The sequence below is a fragment of the Triturus cristatus genome, chromosome 11 (genome assembly GCF_964204655.1).
Source record: "Triturus cristatus chromosome 11, aTriCri1.1, whole genome shotgun sequence".
Taxonomy (NCBI): Eukaryota; Metazoa; Chordata; class Amphibia; order Caudata; family Salamandridae; genus Triturus; species Triturus cristatus.
In genome coordinates this window covers 363,523,488-363,536,402 of record NC_140594.1, presented here as the reverse complement: position 1 = coordinate 363,536,402, position 12,915 = coordinate 363,523,488, and the positions used below count along the sequence as shown (strand labels likewise).

The following is a 12,915-nucleotide window of genomic DNA, read 5'->3' as shown; positions in this document are numbered from 1 at the left end:
GGAGAGACTATGACAAATTCTCCCACCAACTATGGTAGTGCGGTCTTGCAGAGTCAAGCCTAGGAATGCTTGGAGGCTGCAGCTGCAGGGGGTAGGGTGGCTGACTACTTCTGGTCTCCATTCCTGGATCGGAATGCACAGTGTGCACATCCCCGCACGGCTTGGGCAGTCTGTGCAAGACGGTGGCTGAGATAGGGCTGACGCGACTGGAACCCCTTCCGCTGCCACGAAAGGGGCGAAAGGAAGACTGGCCACGAGGAGTAGAGGAGAGGCCCAAGAATCTGCCCGTAGCTCAAGAGTCCTTGAAGCTGACCAGGCTGAGTCTGCCTTTTCCTGAAAAAGAATGTTTCCATCAAAAGCTATGTCCATCAGATTGGCTTGGACATCGCCCGAGAAGCCAGTTGTCCTAAGCCAGGCGTGGCACCTCAAGGCCACAGTCGTTGAAATTGATCTGCCCAGTGAATCTGCGGTATCTAGTCCACACCGTGTGGTGAATTTTGCTGCATCTCTCCCATCCTTCATTGCCTGGGAGAGCACAGCCTGGGCCTCCTCTGGGACTTGTGGCAGCACTTTTGCAACCATCTCCCAAAGGGAATGGGAGAAACGGCCCAATAAGCATGCAGTATTCACCGACCGTAATGTCAGGCTGGAGGAAGAAAACTTCTTTCCAAATGAGTCCCGGCTCTTGGATTCCCTATCCGAAGGGGCAGGAACTTGTCCTGGGACATAGAGGCCTGCACCACCAAACTTTCTGGGCTGGGGTGCTGGTTGAGGAACTTTAGGTTGCCCGGTGCTGGGCAGTGGCGGCATGCAATCGTCCTATTCACAGGAGCCCCTGTGCTAGGCTTGGACCACGTGCCCAGAAGGACGTCCGTAAGTGCCTCATTAAAGGGCAATAGGGGTTCTAAAGTGGAAGCCCCTGGTTGAAGCACCTCAGTCAGTGACCTGCACTGAGGGCAGTTCTAGTCCAAGGACCTCAGCTGCCCTCTTTACCACCACTGCATAGGATGCCCCCTCCTCCGTGGCCACTGTTGGCAGAGAAAGCATGCCAGTATCTGGGGAAGTGTCCAGTCCACTGGCCACACCAAGTTCCCCATACCTGTCTGTTGGACCTGGCCCTGCTTGCAGGGTCATCCCAAACTTTTTCGCCTTCCCCCTAGCCTTTTTGCTGTTGTGGAATGAGTGGTTGTAGGACGTTGGACACTTTAGCGCTGGTTAGCAGTGCCAAGTGTGTGTGCTTTCTGCCTTACATAGGTATATTAGGAAACCCCCTTCCCCTTTTTGGGGACATCTCCCCCATGGTAGGAAATGTATATGCCGTGTGTGGTGTGAGAAGAAAATAATAAATGCTGTGCAATGGTGTACGCACCTTTATTTTCACCATTGTGAACTTTTAAAATGGACGCCATTGCTGTGTGCTTTGTGCCGCCTGCCCGCGGTAGGTTGGCAGTCTAGTGTTCGAAATGACAGGGTGCCCTACACCTCCCCCACAGTGACAGTTGGGACTGGAACTGCCAGGAGCCTTCTAGAAGGTTCTAGCCCTTTCTGGTAGGTGGGGTTAGGGGGTATATATAAGGGGGCTGTGCCTCCTTGTGCTCAGTCTGTGCGTGGACTTTGCTTGAGAGGGGACACCCTGCCAGGAGGTACCGCCGCAAGGGCCTGTGTGCTGGCCCCTGTGCCCATCTGTACCCCTCTACTGTCCACAGGGCTAGTGAGTGACTCTGCTGGAGTTGAGACTGCTGCGCTAGCAGGATTGCCATCGTAATGGAGGATGACTGTTCCTAAGAACTGCTGCTTCAGGTCTGGTGAGCTGCCCTACTGCCTGCTGATCTTGCCCTGCATTAACTGTCTACTGGCCCCTAGCGCCCCGTGAGCGCTATATTTCAAGTGACTATACATGCCTGCATGTTCCCCTAGCACCTCGTGGGCGCCATATTTGGAGTGACTGATCTTCCCTGCCACCTAGCGCCTTGTGAGTGCGGCAGCTTTATTCCGTGGGGCCCTGCCGGCATTCCTGGGCCCCCTCGCTATATCCAAGTTGCCCGACGAGGGGCTGACGCCTGCAGAGCTATACTTTAATTGTCTGGGCGCTGTTCTTGTCCCTGGAGCTGTGGTAACTCCTAGCGCATGGTGAGCGCTGTACCGTGCCCCCCCACTAAGAAGAAGGTAGCGTGGACCCAGCGACGCTGTGTTGCCAGGGAGAGCTGTTTTATTGAAAAGTACCGCGGGTGCCCACCCCGCTTTGGGTGTTATTGAAAACGGCGGGTGCACACCCCGTGTATTGCTGTCCTTTTGCTGTTTTGGAATACAGAGGGTGCCTACCCCACGCTTGTGCCGCATGAGAGTGCTGCCTGGAGGAGCTGTGTATTTGAACATACAGCGGGAGCCCACCCCGCACTTTAAAGTTGCGAGCAGTCACCGCCGCCGCCCGGGGCCTGAGTGCACTGAAAAGCCCTGGGACTGAAAAGCACTGACTACCAAAGATCACCGCTGCAGGCACGGGAGCCACCGGAAGCACCGCAAAGAATCCCCAACGACGCCAGGTGAGCGCCGCGCTGGGATTGGGTGCCGTCGCGAGGGTTGCCCCAGCAACGGCAGCGTCATTGAGAAGCCAGCTGGGGCCCAAGAAGCGCGAGCTTCCCCGAGATTAAGCTGATGCCGGCAGAGTCAGGGCTCCCCGTGAACTGGGGAGAGCCCCGCGCGTGCTGCTGAATCCTCCGGAGGAGTGGGAGAGCGAGTCCGCGTTGGTGAAGAGGAGAAGAGGTCCCAGCAGCGGGATGTGTCGGGGCACATTGCCGGTGCCCAGAGACGGCAGATGTCACCTCAAAAAGAAAGGCCCTCGACGAGTCGGTGAGTCTGCCAGCTGCAGCACCAAGGAAATGCCGATCCCACTAGAGGAGCCCGGTGAGTGGGGCTCAGTCATCCCGTGGTCGGGGGGTGGGGGGGGGGGGGGGTGTCGAGGCACAGCCAGTGCCCGCCCCCGGTGTCAGTATTCTTCTGCGGGCAGCTGCAGCATTGTGGGGCCCCCTTAATTGCAGAGTCCAGAAGAGGGACTCCAACGGACTCGTGCTGACTTTCATGGGCACGACTGCCCCGCCGGACAGTGGGCAGTCGCCATGGTTGGGGTTCGGCCTAATAAGCTATGCCACATGCCGATGTTGAGGCCTATTCCGATTTATGCCAATGTGAGTTATGCTCATGGTTTAGGCCCCCTTCTAATATGGTTATGCCCAATGCTTCCTGTGTAGGTCCACTTGATTTCTGCTAATGTGTTAATGCTAATGCTTTGATGCCTATTGCATTGTTGCTAAGGTTTATGCTGATGAGATGCTCGCACTGCGGATGGTTTTGAGCATAACGTGACTGATGCCTAATACTAATGCCAGACAGTGACGTTTTCATTCTACGCCCACTGCAAATGTCATTCAGGCTACGACTGAGATGCCTTACGAGATTAGACCCAAGGTGTAGGCCATGTTATGATGTGCTATGGGTTTCTTTCCCCTAAGGCTTACATGGATGGTGTTCTGCGTAAGGTGCTATGCCACATGCCTATGTTTATGCCTGCTCTGATTTATGCAAATGTTATTGATGCCACTGAGGTGCGGACTGAATGCATACTATGTTTTACACTTTATCCTCATGTGCTGATGGAAATGTCTCAGGTGTTATGTTCATGCTGATAATGCTTTTCTTTCCCTAAGGCCTGCACTGCTGGTGTGCAGAAGAGATGTATAGGTTACACCTAATGGGTTTCTATGTTCACAGGTCTATGCCTACTGCAGATGTTCCGGCATAATGCTTTATGTTACTGACAATGTTTCTCCCCTAAGGCGGACTGCTGATGGTTTTGCATTCAATGTTAATGGTTTTTCCCCAATGTCTGCCGACGTCTTTATGCCTAAGGTGAGGTCTTATGGCCTGCAAGCATGTTTTCCTTTCAGGTCTGATGCCAATGTGTCCTAAGGCTGATGGACTTTACATTTATTCTTTCTGTGTATTTGTGATGGATCGGGCAGCTGTGTATATAATCCCATGTAAATGTCTACCTGGTGCCAGTAAGCACAGTACTGTTACAACTGTGATTGCCTTATGACGTGGTCTGCATAATACATATGCTGTTTTTTTCACCTAATCTGGTGTGGAGTCTCTTTTGTAGTGTGTCTGGTGTGTCGCCTGTGAGTGTGCTACGCAGATGCTTTACACAATGCCTTGGAGTTTAGCCTAACCTCTCCGCACCACGCTACCCCATTTCTAACACTGTCCAAATTCTCAACAGAGATATACTGGTGTTTTAGAGGGTCCATAGACCCCTCCCATCCTCTCCTGAGCCTAGCACATCTTCAAAGTGCTGAGGCCACAATATAGAACCTCTGGGTTCAATCGGTGCCGGAATCGGCATCAAGTGACATTGTTCCAGCTCCATGTCGTCGCGGATGAGGATGGAGCTGGTGCCACCGATGGGCACGGCCGCAGTCACCGACTTCGAGTCCGGTGCCAGGCAAGGTCGCGTAGGCATGACTGGAGTTGGCCCGGATCCGGGATCGGATCTTTGAGGGCCTACCGGCACTGTGGCCGGAGCCGATGGCGTCGAACTCCGTCAGGACCAGAGGGCTCACCAGCAGGGTCGTTCCGCTCATATACGCGGCGCATGGCCTTGTAAAATTATTTTATTTGAGCGGGAGTCGTTCCGGCTCCTGGAAAAGGGGGGAGGCGCGAAGTCGACTCAGGCACCGGCTCGACGGAACTGTGACTAGAGCGTCGCTTCTCCTTACCTCTCTCGTCTACGGACGAGAGCCGAGGAGAAGATGAAATTCACTTGGACTTCTTCTTATGCCTCTTCCTGAGTGTCCTCTGGACCTCGAATGGGAAGAAGAGGACTTCGGGAGTGATCCTGCGACTTCCTCTTCTTCGATCGGGACTGGGACCTCTGCAGAGTCTCGCTGGACGGTGTTGACTAATGGGCCGCGAGCAGCTTCATTGATCTCTCCCTCAAGGCCTTCTGAGCCATGGCCTGGCAGTCCAAGCACGACTTCGAGTCGTGGTCGGGCTCGAGACACCAAAGACAGACGAGGTGGGGATCGGTGACCGACATCATGCGGTGACAGGCACCTCACAGATTGAAACCCGTCTTCCTCGAAGATATCCCTCGCACACAAAGTGGAAAAATCTTCGAATTGAACAAAATTCAAGAAAATATCTGCCAAAAAGCGACAGAGGGGTAGCTCCTCCCACATCAGCTCTTAACTGGCGCGGAAAGAAAAGAACTGAAGTCCGCGCACCTGGGTGGTGCCTATGTAGGCACCGCAACGTCATAACCGACGCAGAGCCGAATGGAACCACCCAACGCCGCACGCAAGTGGTATTGCTCAGCAAACGTTTCCGGATCCAGCCTGACACCTGGAAAAAAAACGCCAGGTCTGTGGGTTTGTTTAAATATGGCAAACTGACTATGGCTAGGCCAGAGGGTAACTGACGATACTTAAAAGGAAGCTTTTATTCGGAGACAGAAAATGAGAAAAACATGGTAAATATATGGATTTATGCTTTTTATGGGATGCACCTAGTACTGCAGTTGAAACCAAAGAGCTGATTAGTTCAGCTTCTGCATGCTTGTTGATTGACTGTACATTTCAGATGGAATCCATTCCCAAAGATATAGGCTGGCTTACCTTTCCTGTCATCTATTGCTTTCCGGAAGTGGGCACGCACTTTCTCTGTCCTCACAGAATCAAGGTCACTGTCAATAACCACACTGTCAAAGTTCAATACTGGAACCCCTAGGAAAATGGCAGGAGATAATAAACATCTGGGCTTACAAGAAAAAAGTACATCTACATTTTTCAATTGTCCTACAATGCTGGTGTGCAGTTGTTGATCAGTTAGCATGCAACCTTCTTGCAATGGTGAAATGGGCTAATTAGCACTAGTCCTTCCTTACCTTCCCTCACAACCTAATCATAACATTGTTCATCATTCAGAAGGACGTATGGGGGTAGACTACCATGTGGATCTGATGTATATGCATTCTACCATGGGGTGCATCCATGGGTTCTGCTGTATAGTCACCGTGTGTCTTGGGCATAAGGATGTAAAATACACAGGCAAGCAATCCTGGCTAATGCACCTGGTCATACAAGTATTGGTCCATTACCGAGCACCTGCAACATGGGGAGATCATGATTGTCTCATCCAGCCGATGGATCTTCTATCACAAAATTGCATTGAGCACCCCCCACCTGACATTCATACCTGATTAAAATCTAGATAATTCAGCATCTGTCTAACGTGAAAAAAGATGTACAAAACATTCTTGCATTCACAAAAATTCCACTTGGGAGTTTGTGACTGCAACAAAGTTTCTGGCCATGCACAACCCCATTTTAGGTGTTGGTAAAATGTTACCAATTCCTAAAATGAGTTAGCCACTGGGTACAGATAGTAACTCATTTGCAAGAGAAGGTGTATCCTTTGAACCCCTTCCATTCGTGAACTAAGGAAAATGTCTCTGGAGGAGTAGGCAGTGGTCCCGGGAACCACTGCCAACTCACAGAGATTTTATTGTAAAAAGAAAACTTATTTTTTAAATCAGACCAGTTTCCTTTAAAGAAATTTTCTTTTTCTTTTTTTCATGATCTCAATTAAAAAAAAAAAACGGCATGGTGGTTCTTAGAAATTGGGGTCTCTAGTTGGCAGAGGTAGGTACCTTTGTCTAAGTAGGGACCGTTATTCCTAGTCAGGGTAAGGGGGATACACTTCTAAAAACCTGCTCACCCCCTTGGTAGTTTGACATGAGCAGACAGGCTTATCTCAGAGGCAGTGTGTAAAGCATTTAGAAACACATACAGTAATACAGTGAAAACACTACAAATGGACACCACACCAGTTTAGAAAAATAAGTCATCTTTATTTAAACCAAACAAGACCAAAACGACAAATATCCACAATGCAGTAATAAAAATAGGACCTTCAAATGGTAGAAACAGTTCAGTTCAAAGCAAATTGCAGATGCAACACTTTTCACGCAAACTACCTTGGATGCATTGCGCGCACAAACAAAAAGGGTCGCAAGGAAGGTGATGCGTTGGTTCCTTACACTCAGGGGAGGTGATGCGTCGGTTTCTTATTGCATCCCCCAACAATGCGACAGACTTGGCACCTTGATGCGATGCGACGATCTGGGACGATGCATGGGTTCTTGCAGCCGCACAGCAGGGTTTGCGTCGGAATCGGTGCGGTGATCTCGGACTTCGGAGACCGGTGCACTCAATGCAGCGTGCGGCGATTTCTTGAGCCGCGGGCAGGCGCTGCGACAATTTCTTCGGCGATGCTTTGGAAACAGGTGCTGATGCGTCATGCTTCTCGTTCTGGCATTTTCCTGCTACCAACAGCTAGAACAACCTCCAGAGGCCCAGAACGGCTACAGGCACCTCTTAGCAGGTCAGAACTCCCAGCAAGGAAATTCAGGTGAGCTGGGGGTGAAGTACTTGTGTCCCTGAGACTTTAAAAGAGGAGGCAAGCTCAGTATCAAGACCTTGGAGATCTTCCTCAATCAGGGGACACAGCAAACAGCAAAGTCCTTTTCCCTTTCCTTGGCAGAAAGTAGCCACTGCAGGCCATCCTCAGACAGCACACAGCACAGTGGCAGTATTCCTCCTCCGTTTCTCCAGCTCTTCTCCTTGGCAAAGGTTCCTCTTGAATCCCAGAAGTGATCTAAAAGTCTGGGGTCTGGGCCCCTCTTTTTATACAATAAAATCCATTGTTCTCTGTGGCAGAGCAGCTCTTTGCCCAGCCAGAACCAGTGCAGTCCTCTCTGGTGCAGCTTCCCGGCAGGAGGTGGAGAAAGCATTGTCCTTGGCAGACCAGGCTCATTCAGGTGTGAAATAAATCTCCTCCCCTATTCTGAATGCAGCCCAGGTCTTTTCAGCCCAGCCCTGACTCACCCTGGAAAGGCAGGACACACCTAACCCCCCCCCCGCCCCTCCAAGTGGCTGTCGGAACAGAATGCACATCCCCAGCCCCTGTTACTCCAAAGCCAGACAGTCAATACACGACCTAGCAGAGGCACACTGGATGGTTAGGCAAGAAAACACCTACTTTCTAAAAGTGGTATTTTCAAACCCAGAATGTAGAAATCACCCTCACTAAAAGATGCATCTTAACATTCTGAGTTCAGGCATATCAAACTTTATTTTCCGATCTTGTTCCCATGGGGAGAAATACTCATAAGATGTTATAAGGAAACTCCCCATTCTATCCTAAGGGGACAGATAGCCTTACAATAGTGAAAAACTAAATTTACAGTATTTCATTATCAGGACATGCCACATACATATCCTACCTTTCACATACACTGCACCCTTCCCACAGGGGTAGTGGGCCTACCTTAGGGGTGACTAACGCGTAAGAAAAGGGAAGGTTAGGGCCTGGCAAGTGGGTGCACTTGCCAGGTTGACATGACAGTACTAGACTGCACACAGGGACCGCGATGGCAGGCATGAGACCTTGTTGCAAGGCTGCTTGTGTAGGTGGCACAATCAGTGCAGCAAGCCTACTAGCATCATTTGGTTTACAGGCCCTGGACACGCAGTACACTGTACATGGGACTTAACAGTAAACCAAATAAACCAATCATGGAAACATCAATCCATAACAACAATTGACAAAGGGAGCACTTGCACTTTGGCACTGAACAGCAGTGGTAATGTGCCCAAAGCATCAAGACCAGCAAAACGAAGTCCAACATACAGCAAAAACACAGGAGGTAAAGGCAAAAATACAGGGGAAACCCACACCAATGATGCCAGGTCTAACAGTGGTCTGCAGGTTCTATTCCTGTGAATTTGGTAGAGTAGCAATTTGCAACATAGCTAATGAATATAAATTAGATAGTTTGGACGTTACTCAATCCAAATCCTTATTTTGAGAACTAACCTATAACTAAATAGGTTAGTTCATAAAATAAGTCTCTGGTTGCAAAAAACTGGCTGTAAATTGCAACCACTTTTTTTTCTACTAGAACTTTCTTACATCTGGCTCATGCTGTCCTAACAGGAATTTGAATTAGTCTCCCATGGCAGGTAAGTAAAAGAGAAGGGTTGGTGCTATGCCATTCCATCTCAGGAACTAACAACACAAATCTGTGCTGGATCATGTCTAGAAATCTGTCACAACATTTTGCTTGTATTTGTTAGCTATATATCAGATACATTGTTAAGTCACAACATGTATCGAATGACTATCATGATGTTGTAGTAACAGGCCTATAAAGTCCATGATATAAAACCTACACAATTTGTCATATAGTGCATACAGGTGATCACCATTATGCAGCTAATAGCCTACGTGCCTGAATAGTGCAGGCATACTCCCAAACAGGGATGTGGAATTCCTACATCCAGACACCCAGGACATATTGTTTGGGGTCAAGGGCAACAAGTTTTCATGTGTTTTTTGTCCTTGGGACAAGTAGGCCCAACCCCCTAGAGCACAAACCCTTTGGCTGCCAGTTTACAGTACTGAATTATTGATCAGGGAAGGGCATTGTCTACAGTTAGGGTAATATGTGTGTACATGTTTTAATGCTGTTCAAACTTCTATTTATGGTTCATTAATGCAAAGCCTTTATTATTAGGGTGAGCACTAAAAGTAAATGTTATAAGCTCGGCCTGCACTACTGACGGGGGTTCCAGTATAAATGTGTACACACATTTTCAAAGTTTAGCAATATGAGGCTATGTATAATGTTCCCAGAATGCTTTAGGGTTATATGCAAATATGTACAGAAGCTTGAAAGCAAGAGTGATAATTCTTTGCTTTCAAAATAAAATGCTCAGAAAACAATGCAAGAAGGAAAAAACACATATTGCTAAACTACTGTAAAATTGTAGGTACCATCTCTTTGCAGCATCATTTAGTCGTATGTTGATGTATGCATGTATTTCCCAAATATTCATAATGGAAAATCAGTGTAACCAGTTGAAATACGATTATGGGAAACAAAAATAAACAAGCATAGGCAAAGCCAGTAGGTCTGAAATTGGTGGTCAGCCTTTTGGTTTTGTCAGTGCGTGACTTGTTTAGGGATGGTTTTTGTTAAACCTTATCTGTGTAGGAGCTGCTGGGCCCTCGCCATTCTAACAAGCATTGGCAAAAGCACACATTGTCACAGCAGTTCCGGGCACCGAACAAAACTACTTTGTGTGCCAATATGCTCCTTGTAAAAGAGCAGAATACTGTGAAGCCAGCTGATAGAGCGAGAGAAAGAGACAGAATTTTATTAAACACAAAAGGTCATGGTTAATGCCATCCCTAATTAGAGGCACAATTATTGAAAAAGTCTCAAAAGTGCATATATGGTATATATCCTTGCATTAAGTGCATATATACAGTTTCCGTGAATTCACAGAATTTACAGGAGTAGGCCAAGAAATAGTACACCTAGAAAATATTTGTGGACTGCATTTTAGCGTGAGCAAATGTGCATGTGTAGATTTGCTCATGTGAAAATCTAAATGTTTCAAGTTCACTTTTCTTCCACCCACTTTTTTCCTAACACTGGAAGAGGTTTTACGTCTGCCACTGTCAGGAGTGACTTTCCAACCTTTTTCAGTATGGGAAAAGATTAGAAAATAGTTGATGAAAACCCTTAAAACATGCAAGTTAGTAGGTTTGCACAGACTCAAATGGGAATTCCAACCTGTCACAAGGTCCCTATCCACCCCCCTGAAAATTAACCTTCTCCAGACAAGGAAGCATTCAAGGACTGGTGGTCCTATTCCCCGGTGTCACGATTTCTCCTTACTTTACAGCCCGGGGATTGAAAAGAGGAGACTGATCCCTTTGGACCGGGACTCCGTACGAAATTCAACACTGCCCCTTTAAGACACCCGCGGCTGGTGCAGTCCCCGCCCCCGCCTCTGACGTCCACCAACAGGAACCTGCAATAGAGGAAGACGAGGAGGAGAAGGAGGTGAACGCCCCTGGAAGACGCCGAGTGGAGAACAAAGACGGAGGAGAAGACGGAGGATCCAGAGCACCGGCTCGAGACCCACGGCAGCAGAAAAAGAGAAAGCCAGGAGGCCACCGATACGGCGGACCGCCCAGCCACGTTCCCGGAGGAGCGTGGCTCCTTCAGGTACGGGACCGAGTCACGGGGTGGGTTGGGAGACGGGAGAAAGAAGACGGTAGTTGGATTAGGGACTCATGCCCGGTGATGGTTCCTTCCCCTCCACGTATGCACCGATAAAACTGCCACAGAGTGATTCACCGGTGTCCCTACACTACCCACTCCCCTGTTTTGAATAGTAGACGGAGGTAGAAGAGCCAAACCTGACACAAGGTTTTCTTTCTTTTCTTTCCTTTCTCCCGGATTATGGTTCCTTTGCGATTTGGACATCACCTGGCCGCTTCTTCCCCTCCATTCTGAGACCAAGAAGAAGAGCCCTGACCCGATGATTAGTCAGGAGCAAGGCAACTGTGTAGAGCCAAGAAAAGAGACTCGGGTTAAGACTCTATTATCTTTATTGTCAATGAAACAAATCCTACCAAATAAAACCTCTGTTAAGGAGCCGTGAGAGTGGACATTCTTTACCTCCCCGATCCCTGAGAGCTGTTCCCCGTTACACATGGTGGAGAATGCAGGCAGAACGCCATTAGTACAAACATAATGGACACTTTAATACAACATATAGTTGAAGCCCAGGACAAGTTAGGATGGGCTGTAGAGAGACAGATGACGTCGGCCCAAGCCGACAGAGACGTGTTCAAGAATACGATGACCGCTCAGATGGAGGGTCTGCAAAGGATGGTCACCTAGCAAGGAGCCACTCCTCTAACACACACCAGAAGTCCTGCCCCAGCCCCCACGGGAGTCGCCTTACAAAAATATATGAACGGTGAAGATCCGGATGCGTACCTCCTCAATTTTGAAAGGGTAGCGAGGGCCTGCAACTGGCCCGTGGAGAAGTGGCCCTTCTTTTTAGCACCCCTCCTGACAGATGAGGGCCAAGCGGCCTACCAGGTGGCTAACCCCCTAGGTAACACCCCATATGGAGAGGTAAAGCGGGTTATCCTGGATCACCTCGGAATGGACGAAGAAGCCTATCGGGTCCGCTTTAGAAAGGAAAGAGGGCGTCCTGGGGAGAACCCGAAAACTCTCTTTTATTGCCTCAAGTTCGCAGCGGACAAATGGTTAAAGCCCCAAGACTGTACTAAATACCATACAATACCCAACGCTGGCTGCGCCAACATGCAAACATCACCACCCTGGAAGCCATGGAGATGACAGCCACTTTTGCTCGGGGGCAACCTCGTGTCTCTGGTACGGAGACCAACCGTACATATCGACCCCTACCTGGGAAGTTTGTCCGACCAGCCGTAAAGAAACCTGGCCCTAACGAGGGGGCTAAACAGAGAATACCGGAGACATTTCCTTTAGGGGACCCCAATGTTTCGATTGCGGTGACTGGGGCCACATCGCACGTGTCTGTCCACATCGGAAGACGTTGAGGAACCCATGGACATCGGATATCTCCCAAGACCTGTTATATGCTTTCTATGTAAGTGTTCAGGTGAATGACCATATAGTCAGGGCCCTACTAGACTTGGGATGTAAACAGTCTGTCATTCAGGGGGATCTCGTTAGGCCAGAACAGGTGGATTCTGGAGACCTAGTACACATTAGGCGTGTACACGGCGACGTGAAACCCTATCCCATAGCCACAATCACCCACAAACACCCGAATGTGATCCCCTGTATAGTGAGAGTCGGAGTGATGAATGAGCTGCCGGAAGACCTTATCATAGGGACAGACAATCCCCATTTCCTAGAATACTTTCATTCCCTACTACACGTCAATAGAGAGAAAACAGACGGTGAAACATCCTCCAAAAGCCCCATTCCTGCGCTGGTTA

General features: G+C 49.1%; 1 protein-coding gene across 1 annotated transcript in view; it reads right to left on the bottom strand.

Moving 5' to 3' along the window:
* Positions 1–12,915, bottom strand: part of LOC146784184 (uncharacterized) — a 739,190-nt gene that overhangs the window by 514,421 nt on the left and 211,854 nt on the right. The window contains exon 7 of the mRNA XM_085632912.1: positions 5,673–5,780. Coding sequence (XP_085489038.1) covers positions 5,673–5,780 — 108 coding nt within the window. The remainder of the gene's footprint in view (positions 1–5,672; positions 5,781–12,915) is intronic.